This window comes from Bombus huntii, chromosome 10, assembly GCF_024542735.1.
Source record: "Bombus huntii isolate Logan2020A chromosome 10, iyBomHunt1.1, whole genome shotgun sequence".
NCBI lineage: Eukaryota > Metazoa > Arthropoda > Insecta > Hymenoptera > Apidae > Bombus > Bombus huntii.
The window spans coordinates 2,581,785-2,604,915 of record NC_066247.1 but is presented as its reverse complement, the minus strand read 5'-3'; the positions used below and the strand labels follow the sequence as shown (position 1 = coordinate 2,604,915).

Genomic DNA, 23,131 nt, shown 5'->3' with positions numbered 1-23,131 from the left:
GGTGTTCCTGCTTCGTTGCTGTTAAATAAGAATAAGCCCCCACCATCGACCCTTAGGGGTACCTATATAGCTGGGGGCTTTCATGTACTTGGGACCCAAAAGGAATAAAGAGAAGAGACACCTGGTCACGAGCAGCAGTTTGTCGAGAACTCTCTGGGTGGGATGTTGTCACGTCTTTCGTGCTTCCTTCTCCAGAAACACGAGCTCAACGGAAGAAGTTTACATCTTGTTATTGTAATCGCTAATATTATTATTACCGTTGTCGTCGTAGTTATCATCAATGTATTGTTCTAAAATAAATCGTGATACATACGTTGTATTTTGTCGATAGTGTCGTGCAGTGGACGAATAAACTCGGATCGTTTGGTTTTCTACGTCGATTTTACGACGTTTACATCGCACTTTCCAACTAGATGAGAGACGAAACGGGACGAAACGGGACAAAACATTGGACGTGACGAGGGGTAAGGAAGAGAGGATAACCGTAGCGCGGGATATTGGCAACCGGTGAAGGACGTCATTTATTTTGATTTGGGGGTTAGGGTGTACACCGGCAACGTGTTTTTGTCAAAATGTGTATTACTCACTGCGATATGTCTGTGACGGTTACTGAATAGCGGACTGCAAACACTATCTACCTGCTATTTTATTTTATCGTGTTCGAAAAGAGGCAAGATCGAGGAAATGGCTTGTTGAAAATTGTAGTTACCGAAACTGTAGAAAGCCGTTTGATCGAATGTGCGTCGTAGGTATGTGCGTGAAGATTAACCAAGAAAATTATAAGACCTTCCTTTAAATTTAAGTCTTAATATTAAATTAAAGTGTTCGAATAATGTTTGACTTAAAATTATACGGCGCGTACCTTGTATGTTAATCGTACCCGGTTTCTACGTAATATTTGTGCACGAAGCTGTAGTGGACCCAAACTCGTGTACAAAATAACACTAGCACACGATCTATCATAATTCATAACATAAATGAATTAAAATGGATAGAGTTCTCTTTGATTTGGAAATGACTAATTTGAAGACCGAATCGAAGAGATTGTGTGAAAATACCTGATTGTAAGATAGTGGTTTTTTCAAGAGCACGTGTTTACACAAAGATTCAATGAAGACTTTTGTTTCCAACTCATTACACAACTTTCCTTATAACCTAATAGAAGCAAATGTTTTATATAAACAATTGTTTACGTAACCTCGCTGTACATATAAATTTCATTGTTCTATTGTAATTTATCTTGGCACGAGAAAATCTGTTATTTTGCATAGAAGATAGGCCGAGATTTGTGACAATGTTTTATAATATAATTCTCAATATTGCACTTGTCCCGGCCTATCGGAATGCATTATATTTCATCGTAGAAGACAGAAACAAACAACGATCGATGAATATTGATGGAGAAAGGATTAACAAGAAGACAATGGTAATCATTTTACCTAAATTCGTCGAGGATACTAACAGGTTGGGATGTGGGCATTATTTGTTGAAGGTTAGATCAAATTGCACTCGTCCCGGCCTGCTAGATCTATTCGACCTATCATCTGTTGCGCTTCCGATACCGGACTAAAATATCCTCCAGATTATTCATTCTTCGAAAAGCTAATAATGTACACAAAATCTTTATCTTTTGTTACTATAAAAATATACTGTTTATTTATGTATATTGATATTCGTTTTATTTAGAAATAAAAATGGACAGGACAAAATGCCCTCAATTCCTTATATTACGTATACTACGTATATTACATTTGGGTATATCCAAATAAATGGCATGTAACATCTAAAATATATTAGATTTTAGTGACAAATGTCAAATTTTACATTACAAATCTTAAATGTACATATTCTTCACAATTAGATAAAATTTATGTGTGAAATGGAATAATAAAAAACGTTGAAAAAATTAAGTTCGTTTTATCTTAAATTCATCATCCTAATCCTAATATCGCAAAAATTTCTTTCTCTTAGTTTTAAAGTATATTGCAATAAAAATTAAAAATCGATGAATAAGTTGAGAACTTTTACTCTATTAATTTCTACTTATATCTATAAATTTACTAATCCATATTATTGTTTCGTTCAGTAAATTACAGATCATATACATAAGCTTCTAGAAGTCGATAATTATTGGATGATTTGAACTTTAGTACCGTTAAAGATCGTTAAAAATTTATTTGTAATTGTAAACGAAAAGGAATCAATTTTCCTTTTTCATAGTATCATTCTCTCACGATCGAATTCGTTAAATTCATGAATGATTCGACCAAGAATAGAACAGAAGAAAGTGATGGACAATGATAGATTCGATATTTCTTTGTTCATCTTCCTAAGTAATACAAATACAATATAATATGTATTGTTGCTTAAAAATTCATACTAAAGTACGGTTTGATTTTTTTTACTGTAGTGAAATACAAGGAAAAGAGGAAATTAGCTGAAAAGAGAAGAAGAGAAAAACGAGAGGACTAGGGGTTAAGTTACGTTCGATCGAATAAGAAAATACAATGAAAGTAGTCGAGCTAATGTCGTTTCTCTTGTTGGTCGGTGAAACACGAATTTTGTTTTTCATTCATATTCTTCAAGTAGAAGACGTGGTGTAAGCATCCCCTTTTAAGAGTCCCACGGTTTGAAATAAAACACCTGGCTTCTTCCCTATGTGAGCACTATATAGTATACGTACATGCACATACAATTACATGTTAACACGTTTACGCGCACGCATATTCTCACGGCAGAGAACTGCTTCTCTTCGCGGACTGGTTTTGGCTTCCTTATAAACTTTATTCAATTCTTTGTAATATGCCAAAGGGTATACTTCAACATCCATACGTATATATGTACACGTATACGTGTATTTACTATTCATATGCTAAACAATAAATGCGCTGAAAGAAATGAATCTCTATCTTGTAGATACGACGGTGCAGCTGCCATATTCATCTATTACATATACATATGTATATATGTATATATGATGTTCTTATAAAACCAGAGATAAAAATGATGGGCGAAGCATTTAATAAGAAAGGGTTGAATATATTTCTTAAGGAAATTTTTCTTTACACGTTCCATCTTCCATTAGAATGTTCCATATTTTCTGCAGTGTTTTACGGTCAGTTTTACGATCGATTTTGTTTTATTTTGTACATTATTATTTTAATCACAATCTAAATATATGTATGCTGTTATTCATCTATAATTTTGTTTATGTAATCTTTCTGCATAACAATATTTAAATAATAGCAAATAGTAAATTTGTCTATTTTTCATATTGAAGTTCTGCAAATTTTTTTCATGAAAGATTACTTTTGAAATGTTTTACATTCAAAACAATCAATGTCGATTATTTCGTTAAATATCAATTAATATTCGATTTGTTTTATAAACTGCATCATTATTTGATCAATTTAATATAAGAAAATTTAGAAATACAAATTATTGTTATAAATAAATACGCATAATCAATGTTCTAAAATTTACTTTTTATGAAAAGTAAAATTTTTTAATATTCCTTTATGTTCTACTATTTTATTCGAAATTTTTCTAATCTTATATTCAAATAATTGATTTATTTTATTATAAAGATATAACTGCAACTAAAAGATCAAAATTCAGTGGTGTGATAGAATATTAAAATAATATTTCGTAATATGTAATCTAATGCTATATCGAATTCAAATTAAGTAGAAATTTATAAAATTGTAAAAATTTTTCGATAAAACTTTTATAACATTCTTAATTTATCTAATTTTGTAAATACAAAAAAAAGTAAAGCCTGCACATAGGCAACCAAATAGATGTCCAAGTCAGTTCAAGTAGAAACGATAAAAGCGTGTCGTGTAAACTTCGCTTTCGTATTATACACATGTTTTTGTTGCAATTATTTGAGAGACACAGTACACAGAATTTCACAGACAAATGTATATGTCACGTCTTAACTTTTGCGATTTTCAACTACATATTATATAATATTTAAATAATACGATTTTGTATTATAAACAGTATTTAATCAAGGTATTCATAATGAATCGTCTCAGATATCTTTTAGATAGGTTAGTAATGTTTACTACAATGAAATAATTTATTCAAGTTGGTAAAAAGATTAAGAATATTATTATTTGTTAAATAATACATATCATATTATTCCCCCCCCCCCTCTCCCCAATATCAATAAATTATTTGTTTCACAGGACTTCATGTGTCGAGTTAAAAAGGTTAAAATCTTCATTATCAGTATCAAATTCTAAAGTTAAAATACCAGCTAGAATACAACGTGGTCCTACGGATATTTTAGAGGTAAATATACTAAAAATTTACTTTTGTAGAAAATATATCAAGGGAAATATATATCAACTTTGTTATTTGTACCTTTTTTAAAAGGTTCTTGAACAGACAATACCAAAAGATTCTGGTAACATCAGTTATTTGTACCATGATGATCCTTATTTATATCCACTGAGGAGAACAGAGTATCGTTCTTTTGCATTATCATATGAGGCAGGCAGAAAAGCTGCAAAATGGATTCATAATGAACACAAAGATTTGTTTCCAAAACATCTCTCAGAGCCAGAAATTGAAGTATGTGTTATTTAGTATTGATATAACATGCATATATTATATTTGGTGTATTTAAACATAAGTAATTTTTAATTTGTATTTAAGGCATTTACACCACTCCCAACATATACTGATAAAAGTCAAGTATCAGAAGAAATACTTCTACATACCATATCCAAGCGTATAGTGCCTGATGCTTTGCATATCTATAAGTTGTTAGACTATAATGTTTCTAATGATACAAAACAAATACTTTTAGAATTATTGTGTTTTTATAACAATGAAATCAATTCACAGAGTAATTCACGTTTAGAAGAGTGGTTTACTACAAAGCAGGATAAATATGTTTGGCAGTAAGTAGTAAAAAAAGATAATGAAAATAGAGAATCACACTTACATTTTACTATTTTCAACAGTTTCATATTTTAGGTATAAGCCAGAAATCTATGAACTGTTTGAATTTTTAAAAACGCAAGATTCTTCAACAGCAGCAGCAGCTTATAACGCTATGATATGTGGTTTAGCAAAACATTCAAGAGTATATTAACTTTAATTTCTGAACGAATTTTTGTATATCTTTATCACATAATACATTTAAAATTTATGTTCTTAGATAAATGAAGCCTGGATATTGTACAACGAATGCAAAGAGAAAGATATTCCATTAAATATTACTACTTACAATTATTTATTGACGCTGATTCCAGAAAATTTTGGTTATAAGCATGAACTGAAAATGAAACATCTTTTGGATATTCTTAATACAATAAATAAGAAAAGGATTAAACCAAATGTTAGAACATTGAATGCTGCCCTTAATGTGATTAGAGTACAAATGAAGAATGATGAAGATATTGCATTCCGTTTGATTATGGACTTCAAACGAATGAATATAAAATTTTCCCCAGCATCGTATTATTATATTATAATTATATCTACGCAAAACAGTAATTATAGCTTATTAATGATTTTTTTTTTAATTTTATTTATTTACAATAGTTAATTATATCCCTCTCTTACAGATAAAAATGCGCAAGATATTTTCGTAGATATTCTACGCTCAATAGAAAATAGAAGTTTTAGTATTGAAGATCCAATGGATGATAAATTTTTTAAACATGCTATGTATATGGCTTCTACTTTCTGCAATAGAGAAGCTGGTGATATGATTCATAAGCTTCTTCTGACAGGAGACAATTATAATTTCATTTCATCTGCTGGAATAGTATGGTTTCTTTAATTTAAGTATTTGTATTAGATGATACAATTTAGTGCCCTTTTATATTAAAGCTTTTTATATAGGAAACCAGTTATTACATTTCGTATATATCATTAGTATTATCAACAAGTACAGTTGATGAGTTTTTCGAATTTTACAAAAAACTTGTTCCAAACATATATGTGCCAACAACACGCTGTTTTCTAGAAATCGTACAACATTTAAAATATCATTCACCAGCAATTGTAGTGAAATATCTACAGAGATTATGGTTAGACATACATAGTCTATGTTACACAGACCTTTCATTGAAACTTGAAGTATTATCTTTAATGAAAATGGATGTTTTACCTGCTGATTCACCTTTAAAAACGGTTTTTATGGATGCAGCTTGGGATTGTTGGCAAGCTATCCAGGTTGGTTTGTTTATAATAGTAAATGACAAAAAAGTACATGTAATAAAAATAAACAATTTGCTATTGACAGACAGAGATCAAAACAAAACGAGAAACATATTCTCCACTTAAAAATGCCACAACAGCTTGTATAGCAGCAATATTGTTGCATGGTGGTCGTATAGAAGAGAGTATTGAAGTTTTGACATATATTGTTAAAGAATCAGATTTATTTCTTCCAACAATGAAAGAAAAACAAGTGAATGAATTATTTGAAAGTTATATTTCAAAAGAATGTATTTTGGGAGCTTTTGTACGTATATTCATATTTATAATTAATTTTAGTTTGTTAGTTAGTTTGTTAGAGTTAGTTTAGTTTCTTCGAATTTAAAGTGTAACTTTAAGGCATTTATCTTTACAGCTTATTCTCGAGTATTCTGTAAATTCAGGATTTCCAGATATTGCTAAAATGGCTACAGAATTACACAATCTTCCACAATTAACGGATGCTTATCGCAAGGAATTGATTGATTTAGTTGGGGCGGAAGCATTAAATTCCTCTAATACCGAAAAATCAAATTAATTACGAAAAAATTATGTTAATTATGTAATTACGTACTCTCTTTCTTTGTTATTGTTCTTGCAATTGTAAATCTAAATGTTGCATTGAGCTATATAAAATTTATAAAACTGACTTAATTTCTTCATTAAATTTGTGTTATATGTGTATATTTCAATCAATTTGTCATTCAAAGAATAGAAATTACATGCGTGATTGATATGTATTAACGTCCTTGCCCCTCTAGTTAGGGTACTTACGATTAATAAATTATGCTGTGCGACAGTGGGAGGTACTATTCTCTCGTCACTCAAATACTTATTTCCTGCATCGTAGCTTAACATCATAACTCATTCGTCCACGTTCAAAGGCTAAAGTGTTACGATATTTATTGATTCAAGAATCTTAAAAATACACGAAATTTCTTCTTCTGATTTCTTCTTCACAGTTTTTAAAAGTTATAACTTTTATCCTTAGTATCAGAGTGATGGATGAGGAAGGACACGTGAGTCTTACGTTAGAATCTGTGCGTGAATTAATAACAAAGGATGAACCTGATGTGGAAATTACCAGTTTGAAAGAAGAACTCGGTTCAGGAAGAGGTGACAATTATACATCTATGCTATATCGTATTCGAGCAAAAGGTCGAAAACAAGTAAAAAATCGTGAATGGGTCAATTATGAACGTGCGATTATTTACAAAGTTTTACCTCGATCAAGAGAACATCGTGAAGCTTTTAAAAGCGAACTACTATTTCAAAACGAAGTAGCATTTTATACGCATGTGTGGCCCGCTCTGAATGAATTACAAACAAATGGTAAAGAAGTTTTTGGAGGAGTCGCAAAAATATACGCGGCGCGAATTGATCTTATTGTTATGGAAGATTTACGAGAAAGAGGCTTTAAAATGGAAGACAGAAGAAAAGGATTACAACTTGAGCATTTGAAACGAACGTTGAAAGCTTTAGCTGGTTTTCATGCGCTCAGCCTAACTCTTAGAGAAACGAGGCAAGTCAAATAATGTTATCTTCCTCTCTTTTTTTTTTATTATTATATTATATTATTATATCTTTATATAAGTGTGTATATTAATGTGTACGTATGGATGTACAAGGCCGGAAGAATTTGCAAGACTGACAGATCCAAATAGAGGTCAAGGTATACAAGAAGCCCTTTTTCGAACAGAAAATGAGGATTGGTATCGTCAATATTATCATGTTGCTGCTAAGAATGCCATTAGAATGGTTTCTGATGGTTTTCCTCCTCACATGGAATCCAAGAGACTCGAGATAATGGAGAAATTACGAGCATTTCTTAACGATGATGTATTTTTTCGTACCATGAGCGAAATTGCAGCCATGCAAGGTCCTCTTACAGTTTTTTGTCATGGTGATTGTTGGACTAATAATTTTTTATTTAAAGATGATTCGACTAATCCAGATGAAGAAGTAAGTATTATATGTAGATAATATTTAATATCTTATTTACATATATTGTTGTATCAAAATGTACAAAAAGTGTCGTGTGTACACGCGTACGTTGTATAATTCTACTATATAGGAATCGAAGAATCAAGAAATAACGTTTCTCGATATAATTTTATTACTCATTAATTTATAAGATTTTTAGATATTGCGTTCTTTCCGCTTCTTACCAATTGTCTTGTACAAGTAGCATTTTAATAATGTTAAAGCAAAAACACTTGTAATTCATAAAATTTCTATTTCATAAAAATAGAAATTATTCAGATTCAGTCAAGTCAGTTATCATACTTGATGGTATAACTAAATCATGTTTTGCCATTATTTATATAGTTGGGATTTTTATAAATTCTATTTCTATACTTACTAAAATTTATTAAAACAAGAAAAAAGAAAGCACAGGCATAAGTATAGTGTAAAAATATTTATCTTAGTTTTTCACTTCGTTTTGCGAAGCAGAAATAATTCGAACATGAATATCAATATTGATTGAATTTCGATTAGATTAACCTAGGAAATAGAAATCGGACATAGTACAATTTAAGTGGGTCAAATCTTAAATTACGATTAATGCTATGACTTTACAGGATGTCTATTTAGTTGATTTTCAACTATCTCGAGTTGGTTCACTTGCCCTTGATCTTGCGAATTTGTTGTATTGCTGTGCAAATGGAGAGATTAGACGAGCGCACATGACACAGCTCCTTCAACATTATCATTTCCATCTAATGTCTTCGTTACATACGCTTAATCCAAAACAGCCACCAATAGATCCATCTGTAATGTGGGAACTGTAAGTAATATCATGTGCAATATGTCCATAAGTTGAAAAAGATAACAGATAAACTTTGTAAACGATTACTCTTAGTGCATCCTCTAATCTTCCTATTCTATTTATCATGTACAGATTAAACGAAGAAATGCGACGATGCGGCCGATTCGGTGCAGGGCTTGCATTGGATATTTTGCCAATTAGTACATGCGAAAGCAACGAAGCTCCAGATTTATATGAAGAATCAGAAACAAGTAAAGGGAAGCAAAGCGCTCGAGTACCGCCACGAGGAGGAGCCGAATGTGCGCGACTTATGACTGATCTAGTTTTAGAACTGGTTCATAATCATGCTTTATAGATTGAATCATACGAAATCTTTATGAATATTATTCGAATATCTTTCTTACATGGCTACAAAACAAATGAATTGTAATTGTCATCGCGTAATCTTATGTATATGTTTATACGCGTTTAAATTATGTAAATTTCGATAAAAATTGGCATTTTTATGGCACGAAAGTCTATAAAAATATCTAGTTATATTAAATGAGAGGAAATAAAATGAACATTATTCTATATTGCAAAAATACTATACTTGAAAATTCTATGTTCATACTTTCTATCAACATACGATAAAATATTACACTATTACGCTGGTCAATAATTAAAATTTATAAATATGATACGTAACTTACAAAAAATTTATGCCTGTTGCGGAGGTGTGTGCGGTGGTGGCTGTTGAGCCGGTGGTTGTGGACTCGGTGGCTGCTGTTGTTGTTGTTGCTGTGCAGTAGGTTGCCATGTAGGGTGTTGATTTTGTTGTTGCTGTTGCTGTTCTTGGGCTAAACGCTGATGCGCTTGTTGCCTAGCTCTGAATTCTGCGGCTTTTAATTGTTCTAAATGAAATTGTTGCCTTTCTGTAATAAGTTGTTGTCGTTGATATTCGAGACCTTCGCGTTCTCGTTCCATCGTAGTTTCCAGCTCTTCAAAATGACGTAATTTAATTTCCAATTTTTTCATTTGTGTCTCAACAAGCAACGCTACTAAAGATTTAATTTTACGTTCTTCTACAGCTGCCAAATGCTTTGCTTTAACGGCAGCTGCCGCTAACGCTGCTGCGGCTGCAGACTGGAGTTGAGCGTCTCGCACCACCTATAACAAAGAAAAAAGATGACAATAGACAATGCATAAATATAATAATATTTAATAAAGATGACATCGTAAAATAATAGTTTACCTTGTCTTTCTTTTCTTTCGCCTCCATAGTTTCAGCATCCATAGTTGATTTTGTATCTTCTTCAGTTTCTTTTAGTTCATCTTCCTTTTTAGTTATATCTAATTGACTTTGCTCAATTTCAGATTCTTTAGGTTTTTCTTGTTCCTCCTTTTTCATTTCCATAGAAGCTGTTGTTGCCGAATGTGGAGATGTGGCCACTGTTGCTGGAACGTTTCCAGTAGTTGAAGGTGGTGTTGTATCGTCCGGGGGTTCGGGTGGACCTGTTCCAGCTATACCTGATTGTGCTAGTCCTGCAGCTGGATCAAACTTACCTAAATAATTGAAAAATAATTATTATTTCAAGATATTAATCAAAGTTATTCAATACTCTGTTGTGATAAGAAAAGAATAGGAAAAGAATTAATTACCATCAGAGTTAGCACTAGCTTGAACATTCCTCAAGTGTTGATCTAATAAAGCTGCTGGTACTTGGTCCTTAATGGCTGCAAATTCTTCCATAGCAGCTTTAGCTGCACTTGCTGCAACTCTGGGATCAACGACCGAAGCCAAAAATGCTACAGTACTCATAACTGGATTGCCAGCTTTAGAAAATGGTACTGGTTGATAAGCTAATGGACCCAAGCCTTCTGGTCCACCTTCTTCTAAATATGGATCTTCTATTGGAAGTCGTAAGAAATGTAAGATACATTCATCCTGCGTTCTCGAACCAACATGTTCGCAAACTTTGTTCCAATCATCTTTGTGTAATTCTAGTCCTTCTAATAGTAAAAGCGTTTCTTGTTCTGTCCAATCGCGAGTAGCGCCAGCAGCTTGTTTGTTTTTCAAAACTGCTGGTTTTCTCGAATACTGATCGATTTTTAATCCAAAATTTGCCATCACACCAGCTGAGGCTTTCTCCTCTGTTCCCAAGCTGGATGACTTTTTTTCTAAATCGAGTAATGTCTTCGCAGCAGAAGGCTGTGGTGTCTTCGGAGGATTTGGATTAACCGGGGCTAAACCTGATGGAGTATCTGATAATACATGGAAATGTGATGTCGGAGGTGGTCCCATGGGTGTCGGTCTTGATTCTGCATCTACCTGGTAGTTAATAAGTCCCCATTGTTCCAAAAACGCATGCACACGCATAATTGCACAAACATCGCCTGCTAAGTTACGTCTACAAGCTGTCGATGTAATGTACTCTGTAGGATTTAATCTGTACGTGTCAATCATAAAATTTCTGTATGCAAGATAAATTTCCGGTGTTTTAGATTTATTTTTACCATTAAAAAACTCAGATAAAGCTCTCTTTTCTATAGTATGAATCGAATTATAATCAAACCAAGCAGAATAACTAGGGACAACTATATGATGTGTTTGTTCAGTAACATTATCTTCTGGTTCGTCTCCTTTATTTCCTTCTCCTCTTTCTTTGCTTGCGTCTCGTTCTTCCCTATCTTGAGTACTTTGAGAACTTCCCTTATCTCCTTCCATAGGTTCGTCTAAGTCTGCCATATTACCAGATTTGAGCGGCTGAAGCTCGTTGTCTTGTTTTTTACTGCCTGTTGTAGTCAAAGCAGTGCCGCTTGTTGGAATGTTACCTTGACCAGTTACAGGAGGATTTGTAGGAGTTGCAACTACTTCTACAATCCGAGGTTCCGCCGGTGGATCTTCCATTCCTTGGGTGAGATCATCTTCCTCTTCGCCGCCGCCGCGTGATTTTTTTGGAGCCGTAAGTGACGACGAAGACGAAGTACTCTGGACACCTGATGGCCCTCTTGCGCTTTTACGCTTTCCCGGTTTCGGTGATGGACTAGGAGATCGTTTCCGTTTTGGTTTTTTTGCTGAAGGCGGAGGATGAGATGGCTGAGCCATTAAATCTTCTACGGAAAGTCGGTATTTATGTATTTTTTTTTGACCATTTTCATCTATTTCATAGTCTTCTTCGTTCATCCATTCGTTATATTGATCTAAATCTAACGCCCACGTTGCCGATACTTTGTATATCGATTTCATGTTTGTATTTGTAAGCGTGCCTTCTGGAAAATCCCAAGGAAGATCCAATGCAGTCCAAGAATCGTAACTATCTGGGAAATAATACCAATGAAGAAGAACAGATCTTTCTCGTCTCATGCAAGGCCGTGCATACTCTTCTTCCATAGGGTCAACCGGGGGGTAAATTATGTGTGTCGCATCTGCTTCATTTTCAACAATACTACCTTGATGTCGACGAACTGCTTCTTTTACTTTCGCAGCAGTTGATTTGTCTACATCAGGTCTAACATATACACTTGGTATAATCATACAACGATTTTGTACCAAGGCTCGTTCAGCTGCCATTAACATTTCCACTGTTCTGTCCATACGAGATCCTGACTAAAAAACAACATTTATTTGTATGTGTAAAGAATTGTTAAATTATGTTTATAATATCATACTTACCTTTCCAACAGGGAAGTCAAATCGACGCCATCCTTGTTCTTGTTTAAAACGATATGCTGTAGCAAGAATATGACATAGTCCGCCTCCAGGTTTAAAATCTAAGAAACATTTCATCTGAAAATTTAATAAATGATTTGGTTAGTTTAAAAAAAGATACTTTCCATTGTATCAACCAATAAATACATACAGGAAGTCTTGTCATTGGAGGTTTTGAAACATTCTTTCCTAAATTATCTTCTTGAAATTGCAGTAATTGTACTATCAATGTAGCTAAGCTTTTATTAGTAGGAGGATCCGTTTGAACGTACTAAAAAGATATTTGAGAGAGGTATAAGGCAAATATCAAAAGATGTTCAAACAATTATATTTATATTCATTATATATATACACACAACATTCAATTAAGTTAGGTATATATAAATATCATATATATATATACATTTATGTGTGATTCTACATATAATTTATAAAATAAAATAAAATATTCACATGCTACATTATGAAAATGACATTTCTGTGCATAAAAAAAGCAATATTTTATTAGAAAATAAATATAACAAATAGTTAATCTATATATGATATTAACCTTTATTATTATTTTTACTATTTACATTAATTCGAAAATAAAAATATAATCGTAGTAAATTACAGATGGAATAATAGAATAATTAAAAAGTAAAGTAAAAGATTGTTAATATAGCACATAAACTAGTAAGCAGTTGACCAAATACTTCGACGCCGGGCGTTTGGATGTACCTTTTTGCAGTTTTTCAAAAGCCATTGTTTAACTCCATCGAGTTGTGTAAGAATTTCTTGGGACTCAAAAAACTTCGTATTGGGTCCACCGTCCTTTTTAGGTCCTAACGCGAGCATCCTTTATGAAATATTAACTTAAAAAATTGTTGAACGCACTACAAGAAAGAACACCGCGTTTGTTGCAAACATGACACACCTCTGAAGTTGGTTCTAGCCATATTATTCCAATACAGGAATATTTCGATTTACGTTCGTGAATTTTTTCTTCAACATCAAATAGGCTTTTACAGTCTATAAATAAGTATTTCCTAATAAAAACTCAGAAATATATATTTGTTTTTCGTTACTTATAACCTTAACCGATCTGATAATATTTACTGTTAACCATGAACGAAGCAGATAGTGACTTTAAAGGTTGGTAGACATGCTCGTGTATACTCGGAATTATTCGATACGTATTTACAATTGCTCCCATACTTACATCTCATGTTTCCATCTCATAGTACTCTGGCAGTACCAATTATAAATTAGAGCTAGGCTAGTTAAGAATCGTATTAGATTTTTTTAATCGAATTAGATTATTCAATGTACTCAATAGATACATAATAGTAATTATGTCTGATAAAGAAGATATAGACATAAATAAGAAGTTAGAAGATTTACTATTTGTCGAAGAAAATGCCCAATCCGTAGGTTACGAAGAAGGTTTTGAGGTTGGCAAAAAGCAATTGGAAAATGGGTTTCATTTTGGATATCACAGGGGTAGTTTGGTAGGTGCACAATTGGGATATTACAGTGGTATTTTGGAACAATATTTAACTACCAATAGATGTAATTCAGAGAAAGCTGTTTCCATTGCAAAAACACTTTTGCAGGATATTTATAATTTTCCTAAATTTAATGATGAGACGGTGGATATATTGAAAATTGTAGATAATATTAAATTTAAATATGCCAAGTTTTGTGCACTGACAAAAATATCTTCGTCATATCCAGAAGTGGATAAACTCGATTTTTAATTGTATGAGAATATATTTAAATAAATAAAGAGTGGAACAATATTGTAGAACTGTATCTGGGCTTCATAATATTTTTCATTTTTAACAATCATAATAAACATTGTTATTTGGACAGAATTTATACCATATTGTACCAAGTTTAAATGTGATAAATATTAAAATCATGTATGATAAACATTTCGATGAAATTATATATTTCATTAACACATATCATAAGTTGGTAAATTGTCATATAGTTGATTTTATTACTGAGAACTTATGGACAACATGTTTACCAGAAGCCTTAAGGTCAGAATTAGAGAAGAACGAACTCAGTTGGATTAGTTGGACAGAAAATGACAATTGCCCTACACTGAATAATTTTATAAAGTTGGCAAAATCTTTATCTTTGCAATCATGCTCTATAGAAACAAATTCAAAAGATTTTTTAAACACATTACCAGATACAAATAATCAGAAGAAATGTATGTGTGAAAATATTAAGATAGAATTTATAAATACAAAAAAGTTGCACGAGGTTGAATCCCTTGGAAACATTATTGGGGAAGTTGCTGCAAGAACAAATAATCTAGTAATAGATGCTGGTGCTGGAAAAGCATATCTGTCAACATTTTTAGCAGAAAATCATAAAGTTCCTGTTCTTGCAATAGATTCTTCACAATTATGTAGTAATGGAGCAATCTGTAGACAAAAAAAATTACGGAAGAAGCTGATACTCTCTCCAATGCTGGTAGTAACAGTGTATTAAATTTTTATAAAATACTGCATTTGAATACATGAACTACAAATAAATTGTACTTTGTTTTAGGTACGCTATGTAGTTGAAGAAATTAATGACAGAACCGATTATATAAAAATGATAAAAGAAAATTTTTCCGATTGGGATATAAATAAAAACCTTATATTAACTGGTTTACATACTTGTGGTTCTCTCACTGACTCAATTATTCGAACATTCTTAGCTACAAAAGACATTAATATTTTATGTATAGTTCCCTGTTGTTACCATTTGACAAATGAAACACTTAATAAAAAAATTAATTTTTCTAGAAATGCTAGAATGTTAGCCCAACAATCTGTTGAAAGAAGTACAAAAAACAAATCTGTATCTTCATCATTGTTCTACAGAGCAATATTACAAGTCATTTTTCATTCCTTGGGTATATTTGTTTTTATATTAATTCAGTTTGAATGTATTTCATATAGTATATACTATTGTTTTTCTTTTTTAATAGGTATTTATAATGCTAGAGTAGGTCGCGGCGGACCATCACACGATTTTCCAAGTTATGCTCAATGGGCATTTTCAAGACTTGGGGTAGATTTGGAGAAGGTATAACAATAACATTATTATAAATATTTTAGTTGAATATTTTTTTTAAGAAAATTTTTGCATCCTTAGATACCATCACAAGAAGCACTGAGAAAAACGTTTCAACTTTATGCACATTTAATGGAGAAGTTTTACATATTTCAAATGTTAAGGATACATGTTGGTCTTGTATTAGAAGCAGCCATTATGTTGGATAGAATAATATTTTTACAGAACAGTAATCAGTGTTCTAAAATTGCGATACTGCGTTTATTTGATCCTATGTTATCTCCAAGACGTTATGGCATTATTGCAGTAAAATAGCGACAGAAAAGAAAGTTATAAATAAAGAAGTATACGACATGAATACAGAAAACAATTTTATTATGTTTGTTGTAAAGTTTTCTCGTACATAGTACGATCAATTAAAAAATATTACATTCATCAGTAAAAAATTATTTGTTATGAGGTTTAATTATATTATTATAACCATAAATCTTGTATCAATGAAAATTATGTGTCATCTGTTTCGGCAGATTGAAGGTAATCCATAACAGACGAAAATCCTTCTTCTTTTACAATAGGGGCTAAAATTCCAGTTGGGAGTAAACCACTTCTTGTTCTACATATACTGCAGTTACATAAACCACGGCAAGGTGGACAAACCCAATTCTGCAAAATTTTTGCACCAAAATAAATAATTATGAAACAAAAATAAAAAATAAATATATATATGTATAAATATATGGCATACAGGATCTTTTAATGCATCAATGGCACTTTCGCCATATCGTCCTTTTAAGCAAGGTCCACAAAATTGCCCTCTAAGTCCAATACATTCTCCCGAACGACATACAGTCTTTGTATCTAACGTTTTCTGCCTGCACTGATGACAGCATGTTCCATTAACTTTACAATACTGCTTCGAAGTACTTTTGGTTGCAATATTATCTAGCATTTCATCCGTAATTTCACTGACGGACGGTACGTTATTTGGGTCATAAGGAGCTCTGTTTACATTGTATATTCGCTTTTTAGTTATATCATAAAAATCATCACTGCTCCCATCGTCACTGCTGATAGATCGTTGCTCTTCCTCTTCATCTATATCGCACACTCCCATCTTCATTAAATCGATCGATCGTTGAAATGGCTTCGCCCATGGAAATAGAACTTGGAGTTTAGGTTTATTGCTTTTAAGGTCAATTATATCATTCTCTTTCTCTTCTTCTTCACATTGGGAGATATTCCTTGATCTACTTCTAGTATTATACTTCTTACGAAATTCGAGCTTTACATATTTCATTCTAACACGACCGTTCTTAGAATGAGAAATAGTTTTACGTCTTTTTTTAGGTGGTTCGTTTTCTGAATTCTCGGTACCATTGTGTATTTTTTTCAGTTCTTTTATCTCGTTCGTTTGTTCTTTTAACTCTTTGAAAAATTCGGCAAACTGCAACGTTGAATACAAATAAACACACCGAATAATTATAGGTTAGAAATTTAAATCAAACAAAAGTACTTACGATAGCGTTTCTTTCGGCTATGTTTCTTTTTCGTAAATCATCGTAATCATCGTTTTCGTCCATATTAAAAATTTAATCTTCAAGTAATGTATACTCACGATAATAGTATATTCTTTAGATAAAAGAATAGAATCAAAAACAAACACAATACTCGTGTTTAAATCGTTCCACTGACTCCAAAAATAATCATGGCGAATTGGACAGTTGGACTGTTTTGGCGGGTAAAACCGACAGGGCATCTATATAAGTATACACTATAAGTTGCGAGAATTATGTATATATGCATAGTGCATGTATTAATTGAAATATATTACATTAGAGAATTATTAGGAATTTGAGATTACTGAATTACGATTACGAACATATGTAAGAGCATACCATATATGTATTTTTAGTGTCTTCCACTCGAACACATTATAATCTATCTTTTATTAACAAATAATTGATGTTTCGAGAAAAAGGCATTTGTTGGATACATCGAGCAAGGGAGCAAGGACAAACATTTACGGTAATACGTACAACGTTATTGTATATTATGTACTAATCACATACTATCTGTAATGTTCAATTGTATATGTATCATCAATGTTTGCATTCAGTAGCTAACAGGACAGAGTATTCGATAAACTATCGTTATCATACCAAACTATTGTACTATAACTAACTATAATTGTATATAGTCATAAATATCTTTCCATTATTCATCGTTACTTAATTAAAAGCAAGAAGAAGGATAAGTAATAGTTTTTAGTATCGTGTTTATCGTATATTGAAATGGTTTTTATTCATCATTCAGATTATACTATCTATTATAACATTCATAATACTCGATGTAATTACTGTAATTATTGAATCGTTTGTAAAATATGATCGAAATATTACAGAATCGCTTTGTACCGAAACGAACTGTGATCCGATGTTACTTGGTGAAAGTATATCAGCTTATCATATTTACTTTCGAATACAAATAGTCGAGAATTTTGGATTTGAACAAGACGAGCTGCTTTCATCGCTGATAGGCTGTATAATTATATCATTTTTCTTATCTCTGATACGAAGAGCTGGCGTGACGCGAGCGTACGTACGATGCGATGGAGAGAAATAGTAAGCCGTGCAACAAGGCTAGCCACGTCAAGGTGTATCTTTTAGAATTTGACAATCTGGGAAAAACCTAACGCAAACCAATTGTTACAGATTAGAGAGCGAAAGAAAGAGATAGGGGGGAGGGTATTGGTTTGAAGCAGATTCGAGCACAGAAGGAAAAGTAGTTTCGAATAGTCGGTCGTTGTATTCATCGATTACTGGTAGCGACGCGTAGATCCCGCTAATACGAGCGATCACCGGTTCCTATAAAGGTAAAGATCTACCTATAATTCAAACAAACATTCCGTTGATAGCCTGTTTTGCCGCGCCGATAACACAATGCAATCGTGATAATTTTTCTGGCAAATATTAATATCCTTGCTGATAATGTTACCTTTTTTATTCTCTCATACTTAAGAAAAACCATACAGCTTGAAATCACCTTCTTAAGTGATTATGTAGAGATGACAATGCGTAGCTGTCCGCGCATCTGTTGTTAAATTCGTGTGTTTTTCGAGAATATGCAGTTTAATGCTATTCTACGTTGCTTTGTAATGTAAAAATCACAGGAGAAAAGCACGATAAATCACATTTCTTGTTTCTTGCAGAAGAGCAATTTCTAAATTCTGGACACACTGTTTTTTAATCCTGTATTACATAAATTATCCGTCTACTTGACTTTGAATGTATTTTTGGTCACGTTAAATTATCTTCGGAAATTAATTAAAAGATAATATAGATATAGTATATTTATATCAAAGACATAATTAAATATAATACAATATAATGTATTTGTCACGCATATATAATGTAAGGATAATTTTTGTTTTTCTACATACTTTCATATTAACTATTTTCATTAAGGGATTGTTCCTATTAACTCTGGCGCGATTCTCCAATTTTTTATGTCTCAATCCCGCTTCTGTTCCAATTGGAAAAACCTTTTAATTAATTACGAAAATATGCTATATGTTTTTGTCCTGGTATATCTATGTACGTAACATCGATTTTTTTAAATCAAATTTTAGATTAACGCGAGATCTGGATTATACGGTTGTCCGTATAAAATATATAAACACGATGTTCAGAAAAGTCGGCATGATATCTAAAAGAAAGGGATATCTTTTGAATCTGGTCAATCAGGTAATAAGCAGCATTAAATCTGATAGATGGTTTATCAAACAATATGCAAATGGGCTCGTAAATGACTCTTGTCAAATTCTTTAATTTTTTATGCAATAATCGAGATTCACAACATGATAGAATCAGTATTATGAAAGTATAATCAGATCTATCATACGTCTGATAACTATAAAACCAGTAGACTCTGATTTATCGTAGAATGAAGATCAACCGTGTGGAGGAACGTAATCCTTATCATGGTTCCACGATTTCACGATTTAATTAGACAAAGCTTTTCTACGATATGATCACAGATACGCTTACAGCGATTAAGTAATTATGTAAAATGATGAATATTTTGTACAAAAGATCGAGACGTGTTGAACAGAAATTAAGGACATAGAGTATTCTTATAGCATTCTTCCACTTTTCTGAAAAAGGCGCAGACAAGCCTCGTTTTCGTTAGGAGCCCTTCAATTTTGCAAAATTGTCTACATTTTAACTCCGATCGCAGGCCGAGAAAAATCATCGAACTATAACGTCACAAGAAATTTTCGAACGCGAATCAAAATACGGTGCTCACAATTATCATCCGCTGCCTGTTGCGTTATGCAAAGCGGAAGGAGTTTTCATGTGGGACGTCGAAGGCAAACGTTACTATGATTTTCTGAGTGCCTACTCTGCCGTTAATCAAGGCCATTGCCATCCAAGAATTTACAAGGCTTTGGTCGAACAAGCGAAGGTTTTGACATTAACTTCGCGGGCTTTTTACTCGGATGCATTGGGAGAATTTGAAGAATATATTACGAAACTTTTCGGGTGAGTAAGACTACTGTGTGATTACGTTCCTCTTGCCACTCCTTTTATTTGTTCATTTGCACCTTTTGTACAAGTTGTGATAATGCGTTCTCACATGCGTTTACACAACGTCTGTTCTCGCATCTGGCATCAAATAATCGACATATCTTCCTATAATATAGCGATTGTGGAAGGGGAACGAAAATGTAATGTGCGCTAGAATTCCAATTATATTGCCGCTCATAAATGTACGGAATGTTGATAGAAAATTGATAACGGACTGATGGTTAAAATTAATACATATTTATTATCTTTTCATCGAACCAGCAACTAATAAATTTTAAATATTCGTTTGAAAATTGACTGACGGTATATTAAAAAATCATCGATATATCTACCGGTTTCAAATATTACTGCTTCAATTAATCAGCACATAAATGAAGAAAAAGCCTTTCTTATCTGATATGTATTGTAGAAACAATTTAAATAGTTTGGAGATAGTAACATTTATAGATGACAATATTTCATTGTATATCCATTGATTATTATTCAAATGTCGTGTCATATCGTGTTTCTGTAATTAAATTATATCCTACCAAGAATAAGCAAATGTTCAGATACTTTTGACAGTGTATCTGAATTCCATTCATTAAAATGGAATTTTGTTTAATACCCTATCGAGCGAATTTTTACCGAGTCGAATCCACTTATGCATCTGGATGTGAATACTTTCGAACACTTCGAACTACATCGAATACTTTCAAGCAGTATTATACCTATACGAATGAGTTCAGATAAATCAAGGTCTACTATATGTATGTCAGAAATGTCTACTAACATAGTAAAGTATAAATGAAATTTCGTTTCCCGTGTATCTTTAATAATCGATATCATAAATAACGGAATGGAATATCAAATGTTTAGGTACGATAAATGGCTTCCGATGAACACAGGAGTAGAAGGTGGCGAAACCGCTTGTAAGCTGGCACGCAGATGGGGTTACGCGTGCAAAGGTATACCGCAGTATCAAGCGAAGATCGTTTTCGCGGAAGGCAATTTTTGGGGCAGAACGATGAGCGCGGTATCCTCAAGCACGGATCCAACTAGTTACAGTGGGTTCGGTCCATTTATGCCTGGATTCGAGCTCGTTCCATACGACGATCTTACGGCGCTTCAACAGGTTTTAGCCGATCCTCAGGTTTGTGCTTTCATGGTGGAACCTATTCAAGGCGAAGCTGGCGTCGTCGTACCGAAGGTATCGTAACTCTCGTTTAATTATCAAAAAATAAAATATTAATTGCACCATTCGAATCAATGTGATTTATAGAGTAGAACCTCGCTTATTCGAACCGATCAAGATACGCGCTAATAATTTCGATTTATTATAACATTTATTATAACACATTTTTTATTTTACACGCGAGAGTAATCTTAAAATTCAGTACGTTGTCTTTTATTTGCTACTGGCACTAAACAACTAGATATCGTTCCATTCGCTTCATTATTTCGTTTCAAAATGTTGCTTATTATAATATTAAGATTAAGATTAAATCTTAATAACTGTTTTTATACAATTTCGTTAACTTGTATATTGTTTCTTAAGGACGGCTATCTGAAGGGTGTGAGAGAATTATGTACGAAGCATAACGTTTTATGGATCGCCGACGAGGTGCAAACTGGTTTGGCAAGGACAGGAAAACGATTGGCGGTAGATCACGAAAATGTAAAACCAGACATTTTGATTCTTGGAAAGGCTCTGTCCGGTGGTTTCTATCCAGTTTCTGGTGTATTCGCCAACGATTCTGTGATGTTAACTATAAAGCCTGGCGAACACGGCTCGACCTACGGTGGCAACCCTCTAGGATGCAGAGTCGCCCTTGAAGCGCTTCGCGTGCTCGAGGAAGAAAAACTAGCGGAAAATGCTGAAAGGCTCGGACATATTCTCAGGAACGAGCTTGGAAAATTACCAAAGGACGTGGTTACTCTTGTTCGTGGAAAGGGTCTACTTAACGCTATTGTTATCAAAAAAGACATCGATGCCATGGATGTATGCTTGAAATTGAAAGAGGAGGGTTTACTCGCGAAACCAACGCACGGTCATATAATCAGATTGGCACCGCCGTTGGTCATCACGGAATCGCAAATAAGAGAATGCATCGATATCATTTCTCGAGTTATTTCTCGATACGTTAATTAACATCATACATTCTACGTACTTGGAAAATCCGTCTTGATCCCGTTTCCGTTCTAATTTTTGAAAGATGTTAATAAAGTCACATTTTATTCTTTTTCTCTTTCCTCGTTTCATAGAAAGTAACAGTGAACTGAGGTGGTATGGTGATAGATGCGTAAGGAACTACTCTTGGTGTTTTTAACGAACAATAGTTTTATTAGAACTAATCAACAATCAGAGTTAACAATTAACAACTAACAATTACACTTAACAGACAACAGGTAACAACTAACAAATAACGATAGACACCGCGAGATCATTCGACGCGTTGCTATGCAAATAGTACCGAGGAGTTACACATTTAATGGCGCAAGACAGACTGACTCTGCTTTTGTTTCGGATCGCGCAGATTCTTCCCTTCGTAGCCCATCGATATCCCCCACTAGCGTGCATTCATTAGATGTGCCGCCAGTGCTGGCACATGTATGCTCTTCCGAGAATTCGGCGGAAAGAGTGTAAAGATATCGATGGTACATTGGGCACGTCGGTGTTGCGCTTTGGCGGCGTCGCGCTTTGCATCCGGAGCCGTTGAAAAGTTCCGTGGCCCGTGCCGCCACAGAACTAACTTTCACCACTATGCAATCACTATTCTCAGCCGTCCACATAATTCGGATAGAATTAATTCGGATAGAATTAGA

General features: G+C 33.1%; 7 protein-coding genes across 11 annotated transcripts; 5 read left to right on the top strand and 2 right to left on the bottom strand.

Moving 5' to 3' along the window:
- Positions 1 to 3,805: 3,805 nt before the first annotated feature.
- On the top strand, positions 3,806 to 6,868 carry LOC126870774 (protein PTCD3 homolog, mitochondrial). The gene is made up of 10 exons (XM_050628810.1): positions 3,806 to 4,055; positions 4,194 to 4,299; positions 4,384 to 4,581; positions 4,666 to 4,913; positions 4,990 to 5,098; positions 5,174 to 5,507; positions 5,583 to 5,785; positions 5,863 to 6,195; positions 6,266 to 6,487; positions 6,596 to 6,868. The coding sequence occupies exons 1-10, from the start codon at positions 4,027 to 4,029 to the stop codon at positions 6,755 to 6,757; spliced, it is 1,944 nt and encodes a 647-aa protein (XP_050484767.1). The 5' UTR covers positions 3,806 to 4,026; the 3' UTR covers positions 6,758 to 6,868.
- Positions 6,869 to 7,008: 140 nt separating this feature from the next.
- On the top strand, positions 7,009 to 9,575 carry LOC126870778 (uncharacterized). Its single transcript, XM_050628815.1, has 4 exons — positions 7,009 to 7,741; positions 7,848 to 8,181; positions 8,802 to 9,007; positions 9,122 to 9,575. The coding sequence occupies exons 1-4, from the start codon at positions 7,221 to 7,223 to the stop codon at positions 9,342 to 9,344; spliced, it is 1,284 nt and encodes a 427-aa protein (XP_050484772.1). The 5' UTR covers positions 7,009 to 7,220; the 3' UTR covers positions 9,345 to 9,575.
- On the bottom strand, positions 8,751 to 13,771 carry LOC126870773 (SWI/SNF complex subunit SMARCC2). 3 transcript variants are annotated; one of them, XM_050628807.1, is made up of 8 exons: positions 13,597 to 13,771; positions 13,401 to 13,504; positions 12,832 to 12,951; positions 12,645 to 12,758; positions 10,631 to 12,578; positions 10,224 to 10,534; positions 9,682 to 10,138; positions 8,751 to 8,991 (listed from the first exon to the last, which is right to left on the bottom strand). In XM_050628807.1, the coding sequence occupies exons 1-7, from the start codon at positions 13,616 to 13,618 to the stop codon at positions 9,689 to 9,691; spliced, it is 3,069 nt and encodes a 1,022-aa protein (XP_050484764.1). In that variant the 5' UTR covers positions 13,619 to 13,771; the 3' UTR covers positions 8,751 to 8,991; positions 9,682 to 9,688. The 3 variants fall into 3 exon arrangements, with proteins under 3 accessions (XP_050484764.1, XP_050484765.1, XP_050484766.1); XM_050628808.1 differs by having other exon boundaries at positions 13,401 to 13,518; positions 13,597 to 13,766; XM_050628809.1 differs by lacking the exons at positions 12,832 to 12,951; positions 13,401 to 13,504; positions 13,597 to 13,771 and having other exon boundaries at positions 10,631 to 12,574.
- A 101-nt stretch (positions 13,772 to 13,872) lies between these two features.
- LOC126870781 (uncharacterized) lies at positions 13,873 to 14,616 on the top strand. 2 transcript variants are annotated; one of them, XM_050628819.1, is made up of 2 exons: positions 13,873 to 14,170; positions 14,276 to 14,616. In XM_050628819.1, the coding sequence occupies exons 1-2, from the start codon at positions 14,015 to 14,017 to the stop codon at positions 14,417 to 14,419; spliced, it is 300 nt and encodes a 99-aa protein (XP_050484776.1). In that variant the 5' UTR covers positions 13,873 to 14,014; the 3' UTR covers positions 14,420 to 14,616. The 2 variants fall into 2 exon arrangements, with proteins under 2 accessions (XP_050484776.1, XP_050484775.1); XM_050628818.1 differs by having other exon boundaries at positions 13,873 to 14,616.
- LOC126870779 (probable methyltransferase-like protein 25) lies at positions 14,568 to 16,189 on the top strand. Its single transcript, XM_050628816.1, has 4 exons — positions 14,568 to 15,149; positions 15,228 to 15,579; positions 15,655 to 15,752; positions 15,822 to 16,189. Exons 1-4 carry the CDS (start codon positions 14,583 to 14,585, stop codon positions 16,053 to 16,055), a joined length of 1,251 nt encoding a protein of 416 aa, XP_050484773.1. The 5' UTR covers positions 14,568 to 14,582; the 3' UTR covers positions 16,056 to 16,189.
- LOC126870780 (cell division cycle-associated protein 7-like) lies at positions 16,099 to 17,461 on the bottom strand. The gene is made up of 3 exons (XM_050628817.1): positions 17,258 to 17,461; positions 16,486 to 17,184; positions 16,099 to 16,403 (listed from the first exon to the last, which is right to left on the bottom strand). Exons 1-3 carry the CDS (start codon positions 17,318 to 17,320, stop codon positions 16,245 to 16,247), a joined length of 921 nt encoding a protein of 306 aa, XP_050484774.1. The 5' UTR covers positions 17,321 to 17,461; the 3' UTR covers positions 16,099 to 16,244.
- A 260-nt stretch (positions 17,462 to 17,721) lies between these two features.
- Positions 17,722 to 23,104, top strand: LOC126870776 (ornithine aminotransferase, mitochondrial-like). Of its 2 annotated transcripts, none has more exons than XM_050628812.1 (5): positions 17,722 to 18,387; positions 18,477 to 19,483; positions 19,977 to 20,281; positions 21,185 to 21,515; positions 21,864 to 23,104. In XM_050628812.1, the coding sequence occupies exons 2-5, from the start codon at positions 19,310 to 19,312 to the stop codon at positions 22,455 to 22,457; spliced, it is 1,404 nt and encodes a 467-aa protein (XP_050484769.1). In that variant the 5' UTR covers positions 17,722 to 18,387; positions 18,477 to 19,309; the 3' UTR covers positions 22,458 to 23,104. The 2 variants fall into 2 exon arrangements, with proteins under 2 accessions (XP_050484769.1, XP_050484770.1); XM_050628813.1 differs by having other exon boundaries at positions 17,722 to 18,612; positions 19,369 to 19,483.
- Positions 23,105 to 23,131: the final 27 nt, after the last annotated feature.

What these genes read in the sequence shown, in the direction of transcription:
- LOC126870781 (XM_050628818.1), top strand. Translation starts at nt 14,015, where the DNA reads ATGTCTGATAAAGAAGATATAGACATAAATAAGAAGTTAGAAGATTTA.
- LOC126870773 (XM_050628807.1), bottom strand. Translation starts at nt 13,618, where the DNA reads ATGGCTAGAACCAACTTCAGAG. An exon ending in GGCTAGAACCAACTTCAGAG is followed by an intron (nt 13,505 to 13,596) that starts GTGTGTCATGTT and finishes TGCTCGCGTTAG; the next exon opens with GACCTAAAAAGGACGGTGGA. An exon ending in TTTTGAAAAACTGCAAAAAG is followed by an intron (nt 12,952 to 13,400) that starts GTACATCCAAAC and finishes ATATCTTTTTAG; the next exon opens with TACGTTCAAACGGATCCTCC.
- LOC126870774 (XM_050628810.1), top strand. Translation starts at nt 4,027, where the DNA reads ATGAATCGTCTCAGATATCTTTTAGATAG. An exon ending in CTCAGATATCTTTTAGATAG is followed by an intron (nt 4,056 to 4,193) that starts GTTAGTAATGTT and finishes TTTGTTTCACAG; the next exon opens with GACTTCATGTGTCGAGTTAA. An exon ending in ATTGTTGGCAAGCTATCCAG is followed by an intron (nt 6,196 to 6,265) that starts GTTGGTTTGTTT and finishes TGCTATTGACAG; the next exon opens with ACAGAGATCAAAACAAAACG.
- LOC126870780 (XM_050628817.1), bottom strand. Translation starts at nt 17,320, where the DNA reads ATGGACGAAAACGATGATTACGATGATTTACGAAAAAGAAACATAGCC. An exon ending in TAGCCGAAAGAAACGCTATC is followed by an intron (nt 17,185 to 17,257) that starts GTAAGTACTTTT and finishes TCAACGTTGCAG; the next exon opens with TTTGCCGAATTTTTCAAAGA. An exon ending in TTGATGCATTAAAAGATCCT is followed by an intron (nt 16,404 to 16,485) that starts GTATGCCATATA and finishes AAAATTTTGCAG; the next exon opens with AATTGGGTTTGTCCACCTTG.
- LOC126870779 (XM_050628816.1), top strand. Translation starts at nt 14,583, where the DNA reads ATGTATGATAAACATTTCGATGAAATTATATATTTCATTAACACATAT. An exon ending in TGATACTCTCTCCAATGCTG is followed by an intron (nt 15,150 to 15,227) that starts GTAGTAACAGTG and finishes ACTTTGTTTTAG; the next exon opens with GTACGCTATGTAGTTGAAGA. An exon ending in TTGGGGTAGATTTGGAGAAG is followed by an intron (nt 15,753 to 15,821) that starts GTATAACAATAA and finishes TTGCATCCTTAG; the next exon opens with ATACCATCACAAGAAGCACT.
- LOC126870776 (XM_050628812.1), top strand. Translation starts at nt 19,310, where the DNA reads ATGTTTTTGTCCTGGTATATCTATGTACGTAACATCGATTTTTTTAAA. An exon ending in TATATTACGAAACTTTTCGG is followed by an intron (nt 20,282 to 21,184) that starts GTGAGTAAGACT and finishes TCAAATGTTTAG; the next exon opens with GTACGATAAATGGCTTCCGA. An exon ending in CTGGCGTCGTCGTACCGAAG is followed by an intron (nt 21,516 to 21,863) that starts GTATCGTAACTC and finishes TTGTTTCTTAAG; the next exon opens with GACGGCTATCTGAAGGGTGT.
- LOC126870778 (XM_050628815.1), top strand. Translation starts at nt 7,221, where the DNA reads ATGGATGAGGAAGGACACGTGAGTCTTACGTTAGAATCTGTGCGTGAA. An exon ending in CTAACTCTTAGAGAAACGAG is followed by an intron (nt 7,742 to 7,847) that starts GCAAGTCAAATA and finishes TGGATGTACAAG; the next exon opens with GCCGGAAGAATTTGCAAGAC. An exon ending in CGACTAATCCAGATGAAGAA is followed by an intron (nt 8,182 to 8,801) that starts GTAAGTATTATA and finishes ATGACTTTACAG; the next exon opens with GATGTCTATTTAGTTGATTT.